The sequence below is a fragment of the Xyrauchen texanus genome, chromosome 24 (genome assembly GCF_025860055.1).
Source record: "Xyrauchen texanus isolate HMW12.3.18 chromosome 24, RBS_HiC_50CHRs, whole genome shotgun sequence".
Classification (NCBI taxonomy): Eukaryota; Metazoa; Chordata; class Actinopteri; order Cypriniformes; family Catostomidae; genus Xyrauchen; species Xyrauchen texanus.
Window position 1 is genome coordinate 10,067,254 of NC_068299.1, and position 25,008 is coordinate 10,092,261.

A 25,008-nucleotide genomic window follows, 5' to 3' on the forward strand; every position below is an offset into this window, starting at 1 on the left:
TTTTATAAGGCATGTGTTTACTTTTTGTATTCCAGTGTTTTTTGCATTCTTTTTTAAAACAGGACCCTGTGAAAGGATTTTTGAACGTATTTTATTTCGTGGTGTGAAATAAATGTATGTAAACATAATTTCTGCAAGCTTCTGTAGCAGCTCATTCTGCACAGTAATGTCTAAGTGTATGTGTATTACAAATGATATACGGTTTTTGATTCAATTTTAACATGACTTATTTTCTGAGATGAAGGTTTTTCCAGCTCATAATAGTATTCAAATAGAAGTATATGGTATATTTATGTTATTTATGTTTAGTATTTTTTTCTTTCTGTGCCATGTAAATGCACTGAGCTCTTTTAGACACCTGTTCATATTCTCTCCCTCTTGCTCCTTTCATGTCTGATAAAATAACAAAAATAAATTCAAACAAAAACGCTTGTCTCTCTCTCGCTCTCTGCCTGTGTCAGGAACAGGGTGCATGGGGGGCAGATGCCATACACCAGTGACACACTCTCACACACACACACACACACACACACACCCTCACAGATTACATAAACAAATATTCTCAATATGTCTCAATCCCCACCCATAGAGGCAGAAGACATTTTGACACCTGATGAAGGGAAGGGTAGGACCTGAGCAAAACCTGTGGGGGTCTCAAAAATATCATCCACATCTTGTCAACTCACTCATTTAGGGGGCTCAGAGACCACCTTGAATCTGCCTGGGCTCCACAAAACCCACAGAGAAAACACCAGTGCATCATACACACATCCCATCAGACACAGAGACTAAGGAGAGCAGCAGAAGCACACAATCTTGTGATTTACACACATGTACTCTGGACATAAACATAAATACAGACACACAAATCACAGTCAGACTCCACCAGAAGACAGAGGCTATGGCCACGAGCAAATCTTTGGTATGCACAGATACACTAGTGTTGATTGTAGCCCACTGGCTCTTACACGTACCTTGTGTTCATCAACTGGTCCTGACTTTTTTTTTCATCACGGGAATCCAGTCCATTCTTTCCTCCTTCATTTATTGTTTGATATACATGAAATCAAAAATGTTTTTTCCATGACCTCTGCTATTTTGCCATTTTCAAATACAATGCTGTGAGACTGATGTTTTGAGTTATGTTTATTATGTTTCAGCAACTGATAATCAGAAGACAAAAAAGTCATTTTTAGCTGTCACCAAATTATCAAATTTCACAAACTGACCTGCTGACTTTACTGGTTTCAGAAACTAACTGAAAAGACATTATCAACTTTAGTTCTCACATTGTCAAAAAATTTCACAGAAAAACCCCAACATAATAATAACCAATATGTGAACGCTGTCTATCAATAGGGATTCTTTTGCAAATGTATGGGCCAGGTTCTTTTTCATGAACAGAAGCACCTCTGCATGTTAACATTTGAAATCTGTTTAATTGTTTTCACAAATTTCATATTTCCTATTTAATTCTGTTCAAAAACAGTTTAATTCAATTTGATAATTAAAGGGTGTCTAAATGTACTAAATGCAATTAATTGAAACTTTAATCAAATGAAAATTTAAAACAAATATTTTCAACACAACACTACAGTATTTTTTATGACACAAAGTACTTTTATCACAGCAAAATCTAAAATACAACATTGGAGTTATTTTTGTCAAATAAAGTACTAAACAACAGATCTGCTGACTTATTTGAGATATTCCTTTAATATTATGCAATTATTGTTGGATTATTATTAGTAGTACAAGTAGTAATTGCATGAGTAATAATAGTATTACAGTGAATATTACATAATACAGTATATATACAGTAGTGATATGTCGTATTTTAGGGACATCCCTACTCTATTCAAAGCGCTGTGTTTAGCTTCTTTTAGTCCAAGGATGCAGGCCCAGCTCCTCAAGGGGGCCTTGGTGTGCCTGGCCCACCCAATCATGAACTTGGCCCACCTTGAGAATTACACCTACACTAACCCCTCCAACTGTTCAGCAAACCCGGCGGGTCAAATGGCCCACCTTACATCTTAGAGCTGCCCTGCAAGGACGTGTTCCCTGTGAATGCCCCCATTACTTTTATTTTAACACTTTTTTGCATATGAAATGAGCAACAGCACTTTGCTGCTCGCAAGTTGCAGGTTTGCAGGTGAACTCGACTAGCTCACAAAACAATCCAAACTTTAAGTGTACACAACAGCACAAATGTAAAGTTTGTCCACTATTTCCTAATGTTGCAATTCTTCAGAAATATAGGTGCTACACACAATCATGAACACCCTTTGCCACAACTACCACTTAACGTTTATAAGTCCTGACAGTTACGGTATGTTTTATAGTAAATATCAATCTATAAATATCAATGAAAATCGGATTCCTTGTGATCTGACCCCTTTAAAATTCATATGTGGAAGACAAAAGGCAATTCCATGAATTGAATGAACACATATCAGTGACACCAGTATTTTACAGTATGCATCTGGGCCAGTTGCGTCAGTTCAAGGCAAATGTACAGCTTTCCTTTCTTTATTTATTTTCAGCCTTTATCTAGTATATGTGTGTGTTTGCGTGTACTGTACTGTAACAAAAATGTCCCAAAAAGTGACCTAAATTTGAAAAAATCTCCCATTTGGCAATATTTAGGGATGTCTTCACTAGGACAGTAGATTGGTAAATAAAACCAAAAAATGGTTTCTTTGATTTTATATAGTAATTCTACACTTTAATATAAAACAATAGAATTTTATTGGATTTGATAGAAAAGTAAACGTGTGTTAGAGAGTTCCCTGTCACACAAGCTGCCCTTGAAAGCGTGACAACATTCCAGGAAGTAGTTGTAGCCGCAGGTTGGTGAAGTAAACCAGGGAAACAGAGAGAGAGAGAGAGAGAGAACGAGAAGCCACATGAAAATTGACCAGTATGAAAACTGAGATTGTTTATTGAAAGGAAGACAGAGCCAGGGGGACTGAGAAAGACACAAACAAAAGACTTAAACTTGTGTGAAAGAGAGACAGGAAGGGAAAGAGATGAGAGATCTGTGAGAGAATGTGAAATGTGTGGTTCTCCGTGGGTCAGTGGACACACCCAGTGTGTGACATTTTGTGTTTTGTGAACTTACTGTGTGTTTCTGCAACAGTCAGCCAGAGCAGGTATGTTCTCTCTCTCTATCTCTCTCTCTCTCTCTCTCTCTCTCTCTCTCTCTCTCTCTCTCTTTACCTTTACCCATCTGTCTCTATTACATGCCCTTCCCCTGCCTCGTAATACTTGATATCATTCTCTCTCTTTTTGTTCCTCTGGCTGTCTGTGGGTCTGTTAAACTGCTGTTGTGTATGACCGTTCAGGCCGAAGGTGAAACCAGGGTCTTGGGTGGATGGTTGTCCAGTGACAGGCTGCTCCATGCCTGCTTTGAGAGGGCTGAGCACCTGGAGGTGTGTCTGGAGAGAGCACAGGTCAGCCAGGAGGGGTCGAGACAGCCACTGCAGGACGCAGCCATGCAGCACAGCATTGAACAACAACTTCAGACCTGCCAGGTGACTGCAAACAAACACACACACACACCTACCTGCAGTTCAAAGGTCAAAGGAAATATACCAGCTTGAAGTTGTGTACTTAGTATTTTGTGTACGTACAGTCAGCTGGTCATTATCACAAAATAAACCATGATAGAGTGTCAGGGCTGTATCACAATGAATGCGGGCCTTTTTCAATAATGATCTGCTGACTGTTCATTTTTCTGCTTATTACACAGCTAATTATCAAATAAATTAATGGAATATATGATAATTAATACATATTATTAATACATTTCCATATATAAAGATAGCATAGTGATATGAGAGACTTAAAACCAGGACAGCAGGAAATCTGTTGAGATTCGGGTCGAGTCTCGAGCTCGAGCCCTCTATTATGGACAGCAAACCAAATCCATTTACCTTTACCTCTACCTCTATTCACGGATTACATCAACATATGAACTACTGAAATGCCTAAAGCTTTTGCACAGTACTGTTTATCCAACTGCTGCTGGTGTTGGATAGGAGATGAGTTGATCTCATTAAACCTGTTCGATTTTTTTGGCTCTGGCCGTTCTGAGTAAAAACAGCATTTTTTTGTTTCGGTCCAGAGGTTCTGCAGCCTCCTTTCTAAATGGTAACCGGTTAGAACAAAATAAAAGAACAGTTAATAACGTTCTTTTTAAAGGGACAGTACACAGCAGTAAGGGGTGGGTGAAATACCAGTTGCCGTGTTGCCAGATCTCGCAAGAGAAATAAGCAACCTGGTCAGGAAAAACAAGCCCAAAATAAGCCACTTGCCTCACCAAAATAAGTGAAAATAAGCAATATTTTTTTTTTTTTTTGTTGGGTGGTGCATTTATCAGCATAGAAATCATAATAAACATGCAGTTAATTAACAGTTAAGTATCATTTTAATTACAGATTTGCTTCTCAGTCAAAACCCGACAGCATCAAATCTGTATTAATTCATCATAACTAACAATAATGCAATGAAGACTTGGAAACAACTCTCTAATATTGTTTCCATTGTATCTGGATAAGCCATGCATTTACTGTATAGTAATTATGCATAGTTGTTAAAAAGGTCTTCATTTACCGAATGTGACACCGACAATGGGCAATTAAGCAAATAAATGTGTGATGCAACAGTTTCCTGTTTCACATGGTTTAGTTCCAAACAATTATTGTGATAAACCCTTTTGCATTTAGTTTCATGACAAAATTATCAAAACGAAATTAACCCATTATAGCAAGTTACCAGCATTTAAAACTAAAAACTTTACTCCGGAACAATTGAAAATCACTTTGTTCACTGCCAGTTTGTCAATTTAAGATTTTAGGCAATTTTGTCAGTTGAAGTGTCTTCTATATTTTCTTTTTGTGGAGAAAAGACCAGACTGTCACTGTTCAATACTTTAAAAGTTCCTAAAATCATTAGCAATTTCTGTAGAAATCAGTTCTCTCCTATATAATCTGGTTTGTTCTTTCTCTGTGACCTGCTCCTTCATTTGAGAGTTTTACAGCTGTGATTTATTGTACTGCTCAGAGATCAAAGTGTTTTTCAGATGACAGTAATCACAGATCTTATGAAACATTGGAAATAGACACTTCTGTTGATGATTGTCACATTGTTCAAATATACAGGTATTTCAACAGAATGTACCATATTAGCCATTTGTTTAGACTGAAAATGTGATGTTTGTTTACAATAGTTGTGGCATACAGATGCACTGACCAGCTGAAAAACAGTCCTGTTTAAACATGGATTTAATTAGTTTAATTTCAGGAGCTACCTGGATGTAAACAAAATCATAAGAAATATATTGGTTGGGGGATTTGATCCCCACCTAGGAAAGTCTTACAGTTAAATATCTATAGAACTTGAGCTCTTTGTATTGTGCTTCCTGAAAGGTTGCATGGCACTCCCAAATCACTGCTGCTTTTAACTGGTATTTTTATTATTTGTATTCCTTTTTCCCTCTAATGGAAGTTTAAGGCAGCAATGAATTGTACATATGAAAATTATTATATTTGGCACATTGATAGGGATGGGTATGAACTGGCCATTAACCAAGATTGGAGTCTCTAGGCCAAACTCCATAGCACCACCACCAGTTAACATTCACAATACTGTTGCATATATCTTTTTAACTGTTTGGTCTACAAAGAAAATTCTTGCTTCCTCTGATTACTCCCCTGTGGTAATGTTGCCCTTATATTAAAACTCTAGTTCACAAAAAAAATTCTCAGGTGATCTTCAGACCGAGCAGTACAGAAATAACTGAACAGAATTTAGATTTTCATCTTTGTTGAAAAGTTACACTAATACAAAGTTGACTGAAGCAACTGCTGTGCTGACTCATGCTAAGTATGTCCCTTTGGCAGCTGTGCAATGTGGTGCAGTGGATAGTGGACAGTAACTTAGAATGGAAAGGTACTGTCCGGTTCGATCTAGCCCTGGGACAAATTGCAAAATCATGTTTGCTTAGTATGCAGTCTTTGTGTTCTTTGTGTTGTGCTTAATGTGGTGCAATAGTTGTAATTTAGTGCTTGGTACCGTAGTTGCTGCTTGCGACTATGATTACTTTTGCTTTCATCTTAGAGTTGAATCACTGCAGTACATAGAAGCATTGGAAAGCGGAAAGTTAAATAGAAATGAGTTAATATGAGTCTGTTATTTACCTTTGGAATGGAGTGAACATGTGACCTTTTTATTTACTTTCTATCTCTTTGCACAAAGAGACACACTTATATATGACATGTATGTGCATTTCTGAGTACTCACACTCATACATCAATGCATTCTTCTCTTTTCTAAAGAAAACCTTTCCTTCCTGTGGCTTTTCTCAGTGCAGATATTATTTCAGGCTTAATGAAAGTTCACTTCAACTCAGATTAAACATATCTGAAGTGAGATTTTACGGGGTAATAGATAACACTCTGTCTGTCAAAATATGATGCAATACTTTTCAAACTTATTTTTTTTTAAGTGAGCTAAAGCCTACAGGGTATAAGGATGTTTGATTTTTGTGTTTTGTGATTTCATTAGTTTGGCAATAAATGTTCATTCTCATTGTGTTGTATGCATATTTCTTATTATTGCAGTTAGTGCTGATATTACTGCTTATGTTTATTGTAGTAAACAATGTTTGCCGTTTCTTCAACTTCCGCCAGATATGGCCACACTTTAATTAGACCGCACTAACTCTCCTAACTCCACCCTCCAAAGACAGCAAACCTGAATGCTCAAATGAAAGTCTTCAGATTTTTTTATGCTACTTATAGAGTCTATGGGTGTCACAGAGACAGGTTTTAATAGGACATTATTTAAGTGATGTGTGCTTTTCCATAAAAATAAAAAAAATAAATAAAAAAAACGATTTTGAAGAAATTTTAGATCAGGTTAAAATGTACCTTTTACCTTAGTTTTTTTGTTTGCTTGCTTGTGTCCGTGCGTGCGTGCGTGTGTAATCTAGTTGGGCTCCAACACAGTGTTTCAACTGTTTAACTGCCATACAAACCGCATGTTATTATATCTATAATATTCTTTACACAATTTAAATTGTTGGATTATTAATGAGATTTTTTTTTCATCTTAGTTTGTTTTTCCTGGTGGAGTATTGTGTAAAATGAAGCATTAAACACCTGTTACCTGCCTCTCAGCCCTTCTCTGTATCCCCTCTCTAATTCAGTAATATCAAGTACGATTTACACAAATGTCTAAATTTGTGCATTAAATATGCAAATGTGAATTATGCTAAATATATCCAATATCCTTAAAGGAATGCTCCGGGTTCAATAAAAGTCAAGCTCAGTCTACAGCGTTTGTGGTATTATGTTGATTATCACAGAAACTTATTTTCATTTGTTGCTCCTTTTCTATATATAAAAAAGAAAAAACTTACACTGAGGCAATTACAATGGAAGTTAATGTGGCCACTTTTTTTTACATTAAAATACTTTTTCAAAAGTGTAGACACAAGACATACACAATATGAGTGTAAACTATATATAGATCTATAACTAATGTTTATCAATAAAACTGCAACTTTATTTTGAATTATTACATTTTCTGTATTGTGAACATAATTCTCCATAGTGATGTCCGATTTGTAAGCGAATCTTCTTTTAAACAGATAAAAAGTTCAAAAATTAGTCTGAATAATTTAATAATGAATAGGTCTGAATCAAAATAGTTTTTAAAATTCTGCTTCTAGTAATCATAAATGACTGAAAAAGTCATGGAATTTCAATTGGTCAATGGGCGGCAACCCTGTAGAATGAAATGGAATATTAGTTTGGGTGTGTCTTAATTTGTATTTGTGTAAATGATTGTCGTGGCAATTGAGCAGAAGTTCTCCAGTCTTCCTGTGTGAAAGAACAGGAGCAACGCTGAGACTGATTCACTTAAAACGACTAGTGACTGTACAATTACATCTGCGAAAGAAACACACCAAAGATCGGGTACAGACACACACATCCAGTGAGGTGTTTCTGTAGGCTGTTTTAGAGGTGGGGACAGTGTAATCTAGATGTTGTGAGGAACCTTTTGAACCGATTGCATGCGATGACAGTAGGTGATCATTAGCATTCAAATGCAGCTGATTTTTACATTTTCCGTTTCTGAGGTATTCAAGTTTTATGAGCGAGAGGCTGCAAAGTGCCTGGTTTTGAGTTTAGAAAATGCCGTCTGAGGTGTTAAATTACTCTCTCTCCCTGCAGGTGCATGTTGAGAAAGAGCACCCCCTGCATGCCAGGTTAAAGCACAGCAGAAGTGTGCAGGAGATGATGAGTTCATCCAGAGGCAAACTGTTCAGACAACGCAGTCTTCAACAACAGAGGGTAAAACACATATTAATTTTTTTTTTTTACTGGCTTATGTCCTGCCAACATTTTCATTGCTGCCATCACCAAACATTATACATGTTATTTGTAGCAGAATGTTTTTGTGTTAGAAATGTATTTTTATTTTAATGTGTTAATATAGTATATATATATATATATATTAACACATAAAATAAAAAACATTCTGCTTCAAAAACCATGTATAATTATTTGGTGATGGCAGCAATGAAAATATTGAGTATGTACATATCTACAATATGTTTGTGACAATTCAGTACTGACCACACTTCCGTCATCTGACCCCAAACAGACTCACATACTTAATATTAAGCCCAGATCTCTCTCTCTTTCTTTCTTTCTTTCTTTCTTTCTTTCTTTCTTTCTTTCTTTCTTTCTATGTTTCTTTCAGGAATTGGAGCATGGTTTGAATGAACAGAGGGATTTAACTAAAGCCATTGCAATTCAAGGCAGCAGAGCCCAAGCACACAGCCAGAGCATAGAGGAACAGACATGGTTTCTAAATACACACAACAACACTCATAAATGTACAATTCATGTATATATACACGTGCATATAACACTGATTGTCTGCCTGCAGCCCCTCGGTAGTGGAAAAGAATGAAGACAAGAGACAGGAGTTAGAGTTAGCGGCCCACAGCAAGTGGACACACCTTCGAAGCAGATTGACCAAGACAGCAGAGTCAGACCAGGATGGAGACAAAGATAAGGATCCACCTGAGGTCTGAACTAAACCTGGTTTAGAGATCAAACCTATCAATCTTGACATTAAACAACCCGAATCTATCATTTTTTAATGAATCTAATTGTTTTTTGTGAATTTCAGTTTGTAATCTGTGTTATTTACACATTAATCCCTGAATATTATGAATATTTGAAATATAATGCCTTGTGAAATCCAAATGATTTTAAACAGTCTGCTTGTTTGATCATTTATGAGTCACTAGAATGTACTGTAATGTAATTTCTTTGTGTTCTGTCTGTGTGCAAGCAGATTCTCTCTCCATCTGTATGTTTGTGGAGTGGATCTGCTGTTTATGTCTGTCTGCAGGAGATTCAATCAAACATCACACAGGTCAAAGAACTGGAACACTCTGCAGTTACGCAGGTGTCAATCAAACACACACACACACACACACACACACACCATACCACATAATGATGTACCAGATAGTATGATATACACACACACACAGAAAACATTCAGTATTGATTTGGTCCTAAGCAGAATTATACCTTTCTATCTTTCTTTCTTAGCAGGATCATCAGTATCTGGATGAAGGTCTGTTTGAGATGTTGAGTGGGGTGGATCTCACACTCAGCTCTGTTACACATACACTCCTGTTTCAGCCAGCAATCTCACACATGGACATACAAAACCAGCTGCAGCAGTTACAGGTTTACACCCATCCATATGTGTCTCCATCCATTTAGCCCTCCATTCATCTTGTCTGTCTGGTCATTCCTCTATTCTATTCATCACTATGTTCTTCTCTGTGTGGTTGAAAGACTCTATCTGCAGAGTTTACGTCTTTGGGTGCCATGTTGACCTCCCAGTGGTCAGAGGTCATAAAGTTGTTAGGTTCGGGATCATTGGTATCAGAGACCTCTGTTTGCCTGGATCTAATGATACAGCGTGTGTGTGATGTTCAAAAGACTCTCACTGAGAAACAGGAGCAGCTAAAGGACCGAATAAAACACACAACTCGGCTGCAGGTCAGATTTCTATCTTCTATTCACTTATTATTACCAACATTAACTCAGTTATAGATAGATGTGCAGTCAGTTAAACTGTCTCTAGCAGTTAATAGACTAAACTACACAGTAAACGGCATTTCATGCAGGACATGTTCTTGCATTTCTTCTGCACTCTTTCGTAATTGTTCTATGTACAAATGCATCAGATGGAAGTCTCTTGGCAGTGCTGTCTTGTGTTGTGCGTCTCCATAAACGTTTTTTAAGATGCTGTCAATTTAAAAGTGGTGGTGGCGTAGTGGGCTAAAGCACATAACTGGTAATCAGAAGGTCGCTGGTTCGATCCCCATGGCCACCACCATTGTGTCATTGAACAGGTCACTTAACTCCAGGTTGCTCCGGGGGGATTGTCCCTGTAATAAGTGCACTGTAAGTCGCTTTGGATAAAAAAGCGTCTGCCAAAATGCATAAATGTAAAAAATAATTACACTTTTAAGAACTGATCTCAAGTCTCTCCTCCTGGATCTTGTAAGCACTCTGCACCAGTTCTATCTATACAACTCATAGGTATACCAGTATAAAGTGCATTACAATAGTTGATGAGAGAAAAAAATAAAAGCATGCATATTTTTTCACATCAGGTTAAATAAATGGTTGAATTCATGGCATATTTCTATGATAAAAACAGATCTTAGTAATGGTTTATGTGAGATTTAAAATTTAGATCACAATCTAGAATGACATCTAGGTTCTTCACCTAGTACACATTTGTGTTCAGCCATAATAGGACATTGGACAAACATTTAGACAATCTTTTTAATGCTTCTATGGCATTTGGCACTACAGAGATATACAATACAGTGTTGTTGGCATAAAAATGGTAGTTTAACTCATGTTCAAGAATTATGTTACCCAACAGCAGCATACAAAATGAAAATAAAAGTGGTCTAAGAATTAAACCTTGTGGAACACCATATAGTATGTCATGTTACATAGAGGTACAGTCAGCCAATTTAAGACAGTGCCTGAGAAGCCTATGAGGTTCTCAACTCTGTTAAGCAGAGTACTGTGATCTACAGTGTTTTAGGCTGCACATAGGTCCAAAAGGACTAGGACCAATGCATTGCTCTTATCAGAATTCAGTCCATGTGTCACGGTACGCAAGCAGGACCCAACACAGGAATGAGTCAAATAAATGATTTTATTAAACAAAACCCAAACAGGAAACACGACCCTCTCACTAGGGAGAAAACTGGTAAGAACACCAAAAGAACTAAAGATAACAAACCAGACATTGGAGAAACATACGAACACAGGCCACCAGACATGGGAATTAAACGATCTGACAAACACAAGAGGAAAGGGGAACACGATATATACACAGACATGGCACTAGAGAAAACACAACGAGGACTAAACTAGGGGTGATGCCCGAGTGAACAAGGGGGTGGAATTTGGAGTGCACATGGCAAACATTGAACTTGTGACAGCAAAATGTGCCAGGTTGTAGGTGGACCAGAAGGCCATGGCAGATTCGGAAAAGGACCCAGTGTCTTGGATGGACAGGGAGGCCAGGACGGATCCGGAGGAGAACCCGGAGACCTGGATGGACAGGGAGGTCAGGGCCAAGCAGTGGAGTTCAGCACAATAAAATCGTCGACCACTGGACAGATGGGGTCGGTGGTGGCTACTGGGCAGAGGTGGCACAGAACAGGTCAGACTGAGCTGGGAGCACAAAAGGACTGGACAGACTGGGCAGGGGCCCTAGAGGACTGGACAGACCAGGCATTGATGGCAAGAGGGGACTGGGCAGACTCATCAGTAGTTGTTGGGGCCAGGACTCAGACTGGTCAAGGACCGCTGGGGACAGGACTGAATGAGTGGCACCCACTGGGGACTGAACAATAGACTGGTAGCTGGTGTCTGACAGGTGCGATTACTGGGATGAGCAACAGACTGTTGGCTGGTATTATGAGGAGTTCTGGATACTAGGCTGAGCAACAGACTTGCAGCTGGGATCTGATAGTTGCTGGTTACTGGTTTGAGCAACAGACTGGTGGCTGGTATCTCTTGGAACTGGACAAGCTCATCTACAGCCTCAAGGAACTGGACAGGCTCAAGGACTACAGGGAACTGGACAGGCTCGTCAACGGCCTGAGGGAACTGGACAGTGACTGGGGAACAGCATCTGTGGCCGGGAGTGCTGGCAGAGACTGGGGAACGGGCTCATCTGGAGTTTGGAAGCACTGCAGTTGGAACGGCAGCCGCCGCTTGCCAGGCAGCCATGCCCTCAGGTGTGGATCTCTGTCTCTTCCTCCTACAAGTGATGGAAGAGGGGCTGCAGCACCCACCGTTGGTGAGGATGCGTTGCTGTCCTCGGACTGGGATGAAGAGAGAGAGAGCCCTTTGAGTCACAGGCTGAGATAAAGTAATTCCACTTTAAAGCCAATTTTATGGTCTTGTTAGGACTCCCCTCTTCACCCCCAACAGGAATACAGGATTTGATGGGCTCAACCAGGCCTGCCACAAAAGAGATCAATGAGGCACTCCTGGTTGAAGCCCAATCCAGAGGCCATTGCTAAAAATTCAACAGCATACTCCCTCACCGACTGGTTCCCCTGACGGAGATAGAAGTCGCTATCTCACGAGGGAGAAAACCGGTAAGAACACAAAAAGAACTAAACACAATAACAAACTGGTAAACAAGATAACAAACCAGAGAGAGACGAAACATACAAATGCAGGTCAGGAGACATGGGAATGAAAAGATCTGACAAGGCACAAGAGGAAACAGTTGAATATAATTAATATAACGAGGACTAATCTAGGGGTGAGGCCAGAGGGGACGAGGGGGCGGAGTTGGGAGAGCACATGGCAAACATAAACCTAAGCCATGTGCTCATACATAAAACAAACTCACACAGATGAAAAACTGACAAAGACAGAAGGGCAGACAGAGAAGGATCATGACACAAAGCTCAATCACATGTTCCATTTGTGTGCGCTGCGTTTAGCTGTTTTTTAATACAAGAATGTGCCCATTGTGACTGGTCCATTTTAAACAGTTTTTGATATACTACACAAAATCCATACGTACTAAATTCAGCTGTTTTTGCTGTTACACAAGTACTCAGCCAGATTCACATTTAACTGCATACAGGCAAACCATACCAACACACGTAAACACTAAATAGCTCAGAAAACTAATGCTTATGTGTTTACACTTAAGTGTTATATGTCAGCAGTTGGATGTTGGCAGGTTTTTACAATCTAAACCCACATAGTTCTCACCCTCATAACCCTCGTAATTACCCTCATAATCATGAATACTCACTCTTGTTTATGAAATAGCAGTAATCAGATTGTCAAACATAACGTTCCCATGTTTGTTCCCATGATTATGTTCTATTTGATATGATTATATAATTCATTTTGCAATGTTAAAACCATCAATTCTCTGTAAATTTCATTTTTGTTGTTTGAATTCAGTCCTGTTAAATGCCTTTCATAATGCTGACGTGTGTCATTTTTGCACCACCCAAAACCCAAACATTGTCTACCATTGGTCTACAAAACAGAGAGTCCCACCCAATCTCACATCATTGTTTGTTGAGCCAATATCATGTTTTACGATTTTAGCTGAAATCAACGTACAAATGACATACTTACAGTTGGCTTGTCCCTGCATTTTAAGCTGGGATAGGAGAAAGATTTTTCACATAAAAACAAAATGTATCCTATATTTTTGACCAGTGTGACATAATTGTAACCTTTCCTTGTGTATGTTAAACCCTGCAGAGAAGAGTGAAAGACCTGAAGGACAAGGTACTAACTAACACATCACCCCTTTACCCAACAACTAACGGAGAAACCCACCATGACCTTCACACACAGCTACAGGTGAGCACATGCACCTATGAATTACACCATGGGTAACACCTTGGGATCAGTGCTTGAAGTGAATAAATTGAGTTTTAAATGTTTCTCGGGAATTATCGAGTACAACAACAATAGCACAGCACCTGGAAAATGTTCAGGCTGATTTTGCTACTGTACTTTTAAGATTTTTATATTAATGACCTGAATTATGATTGGCTAACCTGTGTGTACCGGTGTAGTTCACAATGTCATTCTTCAGGCTAGCCAAGTTGCTGAAAAATAAACAGGTGTTAATATGATAACGTTGGTGGTCATACTGTATGTTAATGTAATAACGTGTGTGGTTGTGACATCACAACTATCAAGATTTCTGAATTAACAATTTTTTGCAGTTTTGACCTGTCTTTTTAACAAATGTCTGAGTGGACTAGGTGGATGAGTAGACAAATATTGCATTGTGAATATTAGTTCACACAGAACTTTAAAATCCTTAAGTTCACAAGATCATGATTTGTTCATGATGAAGTCAAGTTAAGTTGGCATTTAAGCTTTTGCTTTACCTGTGCATCCATGTGCAGGATATTACGAGGAGGAAACAGGAAGTGGAGCAGAGCCAGAGAGAGCTGACAGAACTCAGAAAGGAGACTGAGAGTAAGAGTCAACCCTCATCCTTCTCACAGGAGATCAGCACTATGGAGGTATAAGTGTGTGTACAAGATATGTACATATCTATTGCTTGAGCAGAAATGTAATATAATTTAATAATGATTTATAAATAAAGTTCAGCCATGACATCTCTCTGAAAGTGTTAGCATGTTAAATGTGTGTATGACATGTTGAGATCTTGGTGAACTAGATCTGCTGCACTGCTGCTGTAATAGAGCAAGTACTGAGTCTTGTTACTGCTAGACAATACACAGAAATACTGAGTTCAGCACGTGGGCATGTTGTGCTGCTGCTGCACAATTAGATAAAATGCACAACATGCTTCATCAAGCATGTAGGACATGCAGCACAAATGATCCCCATGTAGCAGATCTAGACAAGTGGAGCTGGGTTGGAGGTAGGTTTCAGAGAAAATCTTGCAGCGTGTTGCAGTGAAAATGGCTTATCAGCAAAACTAAGCAATTTTAGACAGAAAAAGATGTGTAAGTTGATTGGCTTCCCAATTACTTGTCAAAGGAAAATCATCTTACACCATGCGCCCCATTGCCTTAACATGTCACATGTGAGCGAGCCAATTAGTTAACAGATAACAAGTTCAAAGAACCTATCAGCCTGCTCCACATAGTTTCATGGCTGAACTTTGGTAATTAAGAGTACGTGTTTTGTTTTTTAGTTTAAAAATAAAACAGTTTTCTTTTAGGGTAAGGTTAGGAAGTGGAACCTTTTTAATCTTTAGGCTGAAACATAGCCTAAGGTTTTTATTTAAGGTTAATTCTGACTGGGTGGTCAGCACTCAAAGTAGAGGCATGATATAGGCTGTGTCTCGTTTGGAAGGCTGTGTCCTCCGGAGGTCGCATTTGTCGGCCCCATACGTCATCGAGGCTGTCTTGTTTCAGAAAAGTGAGTAGGACACTTTGAATTGCAGCCTTCGAATGTGACCTTCTTTCACAGGAATTCGGAGGATGCATGAGGTGTATCTTTGTGGGCACTCACAACCCACAATTCTTTGCTTCAACGGAAATGTCCAAACGAGACACAGGCATAGTGTGGCCACTCCCTCTCGTTATCATTGCCATTGCCTCAGTACCTCTGACCTCAGCCAGGCTGAATTTGATGTTCATTATTATTTAAAATAAAAGCCTCTCTGAGGCCTGACACCACACCCACTATGTCTGTCTCTTGCTCACCCCACCACTTTAATTATTATTGTTTTTTTTTATAGTTTCTTTTTTTTTTTTAGGGGAAAATGTGAGACTGCAATAGTGTCATTAAAGAGCCATGGATTTAGTATCAAGGGTGTGTTTAATATACAATAATGTCCATTCTCTTTAGGCAGTATTGGACAGTGTGTGGAGTGATTTAGAGCAGCACTTTGGAGCTGTGCAGTGGAGTTTAGATCAGCAGCAAATGAGTGAGAGGATACTGAAGGGTCTACAGATACTGCTGGATCTGGGCAGAGAGAAACTCACCTGCACCTCTCAGCTGGAGCTCAAACATCCAGCACAAATACAGACACAACTCAACACACACAAGGTAAACTTACTACATACCTACAAACAAGTTCATCAGCTATGCAAAAGCTCCAAAAAAAATGAAAAAACAAACATGCTATGCTTTGTGTATAAAACACACAGTCTACAGCATCATTACAGTTTTAGGCAGAGCAGGCCATTCATTCAGGCCATCATGTATGTCACCTTGTGAATCTACACAGAAATTTTTCCTGTCTTTGGGCACCCACCTGCGGAGACTGCAGCAACTGAGTGTGCGGATGCCAGACAGACCCTCTGGGTGGGAGTCTGCAGTGTCTGAGCTAGAACGTAAAGCGTCAAGTGTAGAGCAGCAGGCTCAGGCTATAGGGACAGTACTTCAGTCTGCCCTGCAGGTAAAATAGATGGATTTATGGATGGGTGGATAGATGGATGGATGGATGGATGGATATAGATTATTTAATGAAAGAGTGGATGATAGCTGGATGAACCAATGGATGGGCAGATGGACAGGTGACAGAAAAACTGATGATAAATGAATGACCAACAGAAGCATTTAAAACATTTGAGTTAAACTCCTATGTCCTTGTTAAGCACATTGGTGTATTTCAGGTTTTAACTGAATGGCAAGAAAACCAGTTGTGGTTACAAACTCTGCTGCAGAGGCTAGAAGGTCAACTTCCCTTAATGCTTCTGTGGGACCAATCCGAGGCACAGCTCAGAGAGAATATTTATATCTATCAGGTGACAATTAAAACGTACATCTCTATTCAGTATACTGACCCACATATACAGTATACCGGTATCTTAAAACCAGAATGCAGGGATATTAAGTCCCTGAATTCCTCTATTGTCTCTTTGGTTTGTAATAGAGTGTGCAGACAGTTCTGGAGGAGAACAGATCTCGGATCAGTCTGGTTCTGGATGAGGGCCGCAGACAGCAGGAGCAGATTTGTATTAGTGAAGTGGGCATCCCTATATATAGTTTAATGGGCATGTCTACACCAAAGCTGGAGGAGAGATTGGCTGCACTTCAGAGAAAGGTGGAGCAGGGACTTGACTCCACCCAACAACTGAAGAAACTTTGGAATAGGTAAAAAATATATGATGTGAGACTGTAAAATCTTTAAATTTACCCTCATGTTATACTAACTTAATAATACTACAGTATGTTTAATAAGAGAGAGGGGTAGAAGGACTAAGGGATAGAAATGGACAGAGTAGATATAAAAATCACTGCTGCACTTAATGTTTAGGTACCGAAGTGATTCTGTGGCTCTGATTGAGTGGATGGGTGGAGCCAAAGAACGCCTTCTCACCTGGAGAGATCACACGATCTCAGCTGAACAGGAAACAGACCATGCCCACTACCACTTCCACCACTTCACAGTCAGTCAACCAGTGATTCTAATCAATAATTTTATTTTCAGTGATTTTAAACATAGTGAAATGTTTCAGTGTGCCAAGCTATACTCCATCTAAAACTATTGTAAGCAACATTTTCTGTTTTTATACATTTATTATGCATGCAGTTTTGTTTAAAACATGGTGTCCATTTGTCACACCACTATTTATGTGAACTGCAAAAGGTGTTTTAATAGCAAAAAAACGTATTAATAGCATCAGCAATGTTTACTTTCCTTTATACGTACAGGAGTTTATTAAGGAGCTAGAGGTGAAATCTGCCCTAAAGGCATCAGTGATCAGTTCTGGATCTTTGATCATGTTGCTCAGTGAGAGAGAGCAGAACAATGAGATGCAGAACATCAGCAGAACCATAACTGCTCTAAGAACATCCACAGCGTCCTCTGAAAATCTACAACCAAGTGAAACCAGCATCCTCACCTCTGTTGTCCTGGAAAACAACTATGAAAACTACTCACCTTTAGATGTCATCTTTCCACCATCTGCTGAGGATACTTCAGAAACCAATTTGTCTCCTTTTCAAAACACTTCTTCAGAGGAATCTCTTTGTACCATGAAAAGATCTGACACAAATATTGCCAAATGTGGTCCTGATCAAGGACATGTAGCAGATGGCATTAGATCTATGGAGATCTCTACAGCCAATGAAGTTTTGCCATTAGAAAACATCACAAATGAAGACACTACCTCTGAGAAACAAGCCTCATCAGTTCTGGGTTTGTCTGTAAAGCAGGAAATGGTTCTGTCTCTCCAGTCCCAGTTATCTCATGTGGAGCAGGTCTGGATGGAGATACAGACACACATATCTGCCATCCAACAGAAACTGCATCAGGTATATTGAGGATTAAACTGGACATCTACATGCATTTCCAATGTAATATATTAATAGAGTTTAATTAGTTAAAAGCCAGGGTGTGTAATCCAGAGAGGCTAGCAGTTAGCAAGCTAGCTATGAAGGTCGCCCTCACTCCAGAGATGTCTCCAAACCACACCTCCTCTATCACACATGAACACACACACACATACACAGAACAGAGTCTATGTGCCAGAAGGAGAGACATGTTGGCGGTATCGATCACAATGGTTCCAGATTACCTCATGTCTCATTCACAGGTTAAACATTATAATAATAACTAACGTGATTCTCGCACTCACTCTGCACAGTGTCAAGGAGTCCACGCTGATGACGTGTGATTGTCTGCGTGAGCAAGTTGCGTGGCGGTATGCAAATATAGATTGACAGACAGGAAGGACATCCTATAATTACATTTGTACCGAATTCAATGATTGGTCGATCAATTTTTAGTCTTGTCCCTTCCACAGAAGATATGTAGATATATATTATTATTATTATTTTTTTTACATTTAGACCACTTAAATTATTGATTGCTATCAGACTTTAAACCAGTAAAACATACAAATTCTGGAAAAGATTGCACACCTTAGCTTTAACAACCTGTCAGTTGTTTGATGTTCTCCAGTTTGGAGCATTGTCCCTCTGGAAGAGAATATCAGAGGTGCAAAAGTTTATAAGTTTGTCATGAATGTCAGGTAGGAGGTAGCTTTTCCAGCATGATTTCCTGTATCACTCAGTAGCTGATGAGATCTCTGAAGAACCGAGTCTCTTTTCTGTTTTCAACCATTATCAGGCCTCTCTTTTTGGTTCTCTTCCCCTTTTCTTCTTTGATTACCTCTCGCCTAGCAACTCATCTGTCATCTGTCTTTAAACCCATCTCTTTCTCTCTCTCTCTCTCTCTCTCTCTCTCTGTCTCTCTGTCAGAGTATGGTGGAGAGGCTGTCTCCTGAAGGACTGCTGGCTGATGTGTGTGACTGGATTACAGGTGCTGAGAGAAGGTTACAGGCAGCTGAGCTAGAGGGTCACAACACTTGTTCTGCCACAGAGCTCACACACCTGCTCAAAAGATATCAGGTACCATCTCTCTCTCTCTCTCTCTCTCTATATATTTTGTAGATAAAAATGTTTTTGAAAGTATACGAGAGAATATGTTTTAGAAAAAAATATATATTCTGATTTTCCACATTGCTAATATGAGTTTATAAAGACAGCATTTAAGTGTTTAAAGTAGTTTTTGATGAAGTATGTCATACTAAAGGATAGTAACACATCTTGTGTGCTGCCTTAACATGTCAATTACCCAACTACAACTACAATTATTTTAAATAGTTTTGTGGTTGGTATATATTTAACTGTTGTGTAGTATTCAGTTATTTTATTTATTTATTTGTATATTGATATAGTTTTGTATGTGATAATGGTTGTTAATTGCAAAATAATTTTTAGAGGGAATTTTTTTTTAAATAAAGAGGTATAAATGTCTCTCTCTATCTCTCTCTCTCTCTCTCCTTAATAAATGAAAATGAGATAAAACAATGCAGAGTAAACTTAGAAAGTAACAAACTGCAAAAATAATGAAAAATCACGAAGGTAACATTGAGGACTGACATAATGGACTGTCTTTCTATTTTTCTCTCATTTTTACTATTCCTCTTTTGTAAAGCTGTTTACACTCTAATATTTGTCAAATATTAAAACTTTGAAGCTTTTTTTGTGACAGAACACATTTTAGTTAATTAATCCCTAAGTAGTTTAAACTTTCTGTAACATCTTTTGTTTTTGTTTTTTGTTTTGTAATCTCATAAATGTATTTTGTCTTGACCTTTTGTTTCTCTCTTTCTCTGTCCAGGAGCTTAAGCGGGAGATGGGCTGTCAGCAGATGTCAGTTGAGATTATTAATCAGTGTGAACTGAATCAGCTTGGGGTTGACTCCCACACCAACAGGTACAGACACACTGCGTTTGCTGAACACTTGGGACATGTCAATCTGCGCTGGCTCACTCTGCAGGCCAAAGTCAAAATACAGGTGAGTGTTATCAACAAAAATTACACTTACGTATTTTGTTGTCAGGAGATTTGAAATGCACCTTCCAAAGTCTTTGATAAGTTTAATGATTGTAGGGGGGAAACAAATGTTGCACCTTTTTACAGATCATTTGCTACAGATCATAAAACAGACAATTCTACCGACACTCATGTTGCTCAGAACTCATATGACTATTTTTCCTGTAAAAGAAAATGTCTATACTGCTCTTTTCCATACAAAAGAAAATTATGTTACACAGTAGAGAGACAATCACACAGACACAAAAAGAATTTAAGGCTTCCACCATGTGTTTTTTTAGATACAACAGACTGAAGAACAGTTGCGGATGTGTGCAGAACAAGAGAACAAACTGCAATTCCTGCAGCACTGGGTCAGAGGTCAAAAAAGATGGATGCAATTGACTAAAAAGCCTGCTAGTCTCTTATTTGCTGAAAGGAGCCTGAAGGACTGTGAAGTGAGTTGTGCTAGATGAATCATTACTGATTATGTTTATGCTCACATATCTGGGAATCCTTCAAAAGAAATGTATTAACTGGTCAATTTAATTTTAGATTGGTGTCTCTCTTTTGTTCTCAGGAGCTAGGGGAGAAGTTGAAGGCCAGATTCTCAGAACTTGCTGAGCTGAGGAAAAGGAAACATTCTCCTGATGAAGAAGACAGGGACAAAGACTTCTTCACAAAAGCTGACAAAACCTCTCAGTCTTTAACTGAGCTTTCACAACAGGTAGAGAGAGACAAAAACTCCTGAGTGCACGGAGACACAAGTTCCTGTGATTCTGTACTTTGCAGATATGAAGCTCTTTAACTGTTATTAATAAATCAGAAGCATCTTCTTTGAATAAGATCTAAATGTGGTTATGAACTTTAGCAAGGAGACAAGGAAGCAATGAAAGATTTTTCAATTGTGGAATTTAAAGGGATAGTTCACCCAAAAATGAAAATTCTCTCATAATTTACTCACCCTCATGCTATCCCAGATGTGTATGACTTTCTTTCTTCTGCAGAAAACAAATGAAGATTTTTAGAAGAATATCTCAGATCTGTTGGTCCATTCAATGCAAGTGAATGGTGTCCAGTATTTGAAGGTCAAAAAAAGCACATAAAGGCAGCATAAAAGTAATTTATAAGACTCCAGTTTTTAAATCCATATCTTCTGAAGTGATATGATAAGTGTGGGTGAGAAACAGTTCAAAATGTAAGTCCTTTTTACAATAAATGTCAATTTTGACTTTCACTTTCACATTCTTGTTTTGTTTTTGGTGATTCACATTCTTCATGCATATCTCCACTTACTGGGCAGGGAGAAGAATTTATAGTAAGAAAGAACATAAATATTGAACTGTTTCTCACCCAAACCTATAATATCGCTACTGAGGATATGGATTTAACCACTGAAGTCATATGGACTTTTTTATGCTGCCTTTTTGTGCTTTTTGGAGGTTCGAAGTTCTGGCTTCTCACTTGCATTGAATGGATGAACAGAGCTTTGTTTTGTTTGTTATCAGAGGAAATAATGTTATGCACATCATGGTGTGAGGGTAATGATGAGAATAAATGATGAGAGAATTTTAATTTTGGGTGAACTATTGCTTTAACGATAGATTTTAATTTTCTAGAATTCAGCCCTTGGGAATACTCTGCAGCAGCTGTGTAATGTGTGGTCTAAGTTTGAAAGTGGGAGGAGTCAGGCAATTCTGAACACAATGAAGATCCGCCAGTCACTAGAGTACTTCCATTCCCCTCTGTGGTCCGTCTCTGCCCTCCAGACCAACATTGATAAGCTACAGGTGCTGTCAATCAATCACTCAGTTTCTGATTGGTCACAATCTTTCTTTCATCCTTAATCTTCATGTTTGACAGATTTGACATTTGATTCTATTAGTAAATACATTTTTAGGCAATTGTAGTGTATTTTGCCAAATTTTTACCTTTAGTTATGTGACTTGAAAGAGGTGCTTGTTATGATGTTACAAATCAACATTGAGGGCTTATTTTGTGTTTGCAGGTCTTTAAATCTGAGGCAGACAAGATTGACAAGCAATGGGAGGATCTTAGTGAAACATTATCAATCCTTACTGGTGGGATTAGCACAGACTCTGCCCAGATATTATCTAAACACCTAGAAAAAGAGAAAGCAAGGTAGTGCACACATTCCAACCAGCAATATGAATGCATGTAAATGCATGTGTGATTTTGAGTTCAAAAACCTGTGTGTCCTCTAGGTGGATAGAGGTGAAGGAAAATGTCACACAGGGCTTGCAGAGGTCACACAGTGTTCTGCAGGTGTGGCAGAGATTCTCTGATTTGAGACACACCTGCTCAGAGCAGCTTCAGCATCACAGAAACCAGCTCGTCACACACACCAAAACACCAGCTGACCACAAACAACTCATACAGAGCATTGAGGAGCTAAAGACAGTGTGTACAACTCACACACATTTAAACACATATACTGTGTACTTCAAATACTATATACTGCATTTATTGTAATCACAACAATGTAGCATGCTACTGTTTAAAGCATATATCGTTGTATATTGTGCACTGTGTCACATAATTTTTTTTAAATAGAGTAGGCAGTGTACAGATTATACTGTACTATATAGTAAGTAGTACACTATTATTATATTCGAGACACTTCCTCTTTTTGTTGTCGCTCTCTTTAGGTGTTACAGAAAAGCTCTGATAATCAACAGACTGTAGTTGATGAAATGCTTGAAGCATCTAAAGATCTGATCGAAAAGATGGAGGATGAAAATGCTGTTTTCATTAGATCAGAGTGCCGTTTGTTAACACGCAGTTTCCTGCAGTTAGACCAGACACTTAGAGGAAGAATTCAACACATGCAGGTAAGACTCATATAAGTCTGTGTGTAAAACTGTTGATAATATTTGTCTATTTAAATTATGTGTGTTTAGGAGGATCTCGAGGAGTATAAGGCGTTTGAAAGGTTATTTCAGACCCTTGAAACACAATTGCAGCTGTGGGAAAGCAAGCAAAGAATGGACAGCAAGCACACAGACATATCTGAGGTGATACCCAAATATATGCATAAAATGCACTAACATCATAAACTTTGCTAAATTTATTCTTAAATTTCCCTCTCCTGTCCGATCATATCCTATGATATCCTATCCTGTCCTATCCTATCCTATCTGATCCAATCCTATCCTGTCCTGTCCTATCCTATCCTATCCTATCCCATGCTATGCTATGCTGTCCTGTCCTATACTATCTGATCCAATCATATCCTTTCCTATCCTATCCCATGCTATGCTATCCAATCCTATACTATCCAATGCTATGCTACACTATGCTATCCTATCCTATCCTATCCTATCCTATCACATGCTATGCTATCCTATCCTATCCTATCCTATCCCATCCCATGCTATGCTATGCTATCCTGTCCTATACTATCTGATCCAATCATATCCTTTCCTATCCTATCCCATGCTATGCTATCCAATCCTATCCTATCCAATGCTATGCTATACTATGCTATCCTATCCTATCCTATCACATGCTATGCTATCCTATCCTATCCTATCCCATGCTATGCTAACCTATGCTATCCTATCCTATCCTATCCTGTCCTATCCTGTCCTATCCTATCCTATCCTATCCTGTCCTATCCAATCCTATCCCATGCTATCCTGTCCTATCCTATCCTATCCTAACCTATCCCATGCTATGCAATCCTATCCTATCCTGTCTGATCCAATCCTATCCTTTCCTATCCTACCCTACCCTACCCTTCCCTATCCTATCCTACCCTACCCTACCCTACCCTTCCCTATCCTATCCTATCCTATCCTATCCTATCCTATCCTATCCTACTCTACCCTTCCCTTCCCTTCCCTACCCTACATTACCCTACCCAACCCTATCACGTCCCATTTCACTTCCATAAATTTTATCCATTAGAAATTGATTGGATTGTGAAAAGTGGGCATTCCATACCACAATTGAGCCAGTTGATTGATTTATTTATTTATTTTTTTTATAATGTGCACCGATTCATTGTGCACAATAAGACAAGGAATGTGCATTAAAAAGTAAAAGGGGTCAGTTTTGTTTTCAAACTGACTTTAAGGGTTTCTATGTTTGCAGTCTGGTCTGATGGAGGTCACTTCCCTCTCTCCTGATCTGGATCTGCTAAACACAATCAGTTACAGGCTGAACCTCAGTGACCCCATGACACAAAGGCTGCAGAACCTCAACAGGATGTGGGCACAGGCCTTTGCACATGCTCAGGAGAGATGCAGGTGATTGGCACAACCCTCTTATGTGTTAGTCTTTCTTAGATCTTATGTGGTGTATTTTATATATGCTAATGGTATGATACGGACACACAAATACACAAAATACTGTGTATTTATGATGTGTGTGTGTGTGTGTGTGTGTGTATAGTGAGTTGCTTGCGGCCTCTCTCCAGCAGCAGAGCTTCAAGCAGAGATGTGAGAGATGGCTGGCTTTCCTACAGCACATGGAGGATGTTTTGGCTGTAGAAATCTCATCAACGTACACTGGACTAAGAGAACAACAGCGCACACACCAGGTAATGGAC

General features: G+C 38.8%; 1 protein-coding gene across 1 annotated transcript in view; it reads left to right on the forward strand.

The window, feature by feature from the left end:
* syne2b (spectrin repeat containing, nuclear envelope 2b) overlaps positions 1 to 25,008 on the forward strand; it is a 129,238-nt gene that overhangs the window by 63,600 nt on the left and 40,630 nt on the right. Inside the window, 29 exon segments of the mRNA XM_052089472.1 lie at positions 3,140 to 3,152; positions 3,345 to 3,606; positions 7,906 to 7,982; positions 8,241 to 8,360; positions 8,773 to 8,876; positions 8,962 to 9,103; positions 9,376 to 9,489; positions 9,642 to 9,779; positions 9,891 to 10,097; positions 13,875 to 13,976; positions 14,534 to 14,653; positions 15,954 to 16,154; positions 16,336 to 16,506; positions 16,724 to 16,855; positions 16,984 to 17,204; positions 17,368 to 17,500; positions 17,766 to 18,084; positions 18,217 to 18,368; positions 19,317 to 19,466; positions 20,242 to 20,418; positions 20,738 to 20,893; positions 21,016 to 21,162; positions 22,055 to 22,225; positions 22,444 to 22,577; positions 22,661 to 22,856; positions 23,105 to 23,287; positions 23,357 to 23,470; positions 24,552 to 24,706; positions 24,852 to 24,999. Of these exon segments, the coding sequence (XP_051945432.1) occupies positions 3,140 to 3,152; positions 3,345 to 3,606; positions 7,906 to 7,982; positions 8,241 to 8,360; positions 8,773 to 8,876; positions 8,962 to 9,103; positions 9,376 to 9,489; positions 9,642 to 9,779; positions 9,891 to 10,097; positions 13,875 to 13,976; positions 14,534 to 14,653; positions 15,954 to 16,154; positions 16,336 to 16,506; positions 16,724 to 16,855; positions 16,984 to 17,204; positions 17,368 to 17,500; positions 17,766 to 18,084; positions 18,217 to 18,368; positions 19,317 to 19,466; positions 20,242 to 20,418; positions 20,738 to 20,893; positions 21,016 to 21,162; positions 22,055 to 22,225; positions 22,444 to 22,577; positions 22,661 to 22,856; positions 23,105 to 23,287; positions 23,357 to 23,470; positions 24,552 to 24,706; positions 24,852 to 24,999 (4,459 nt within the window).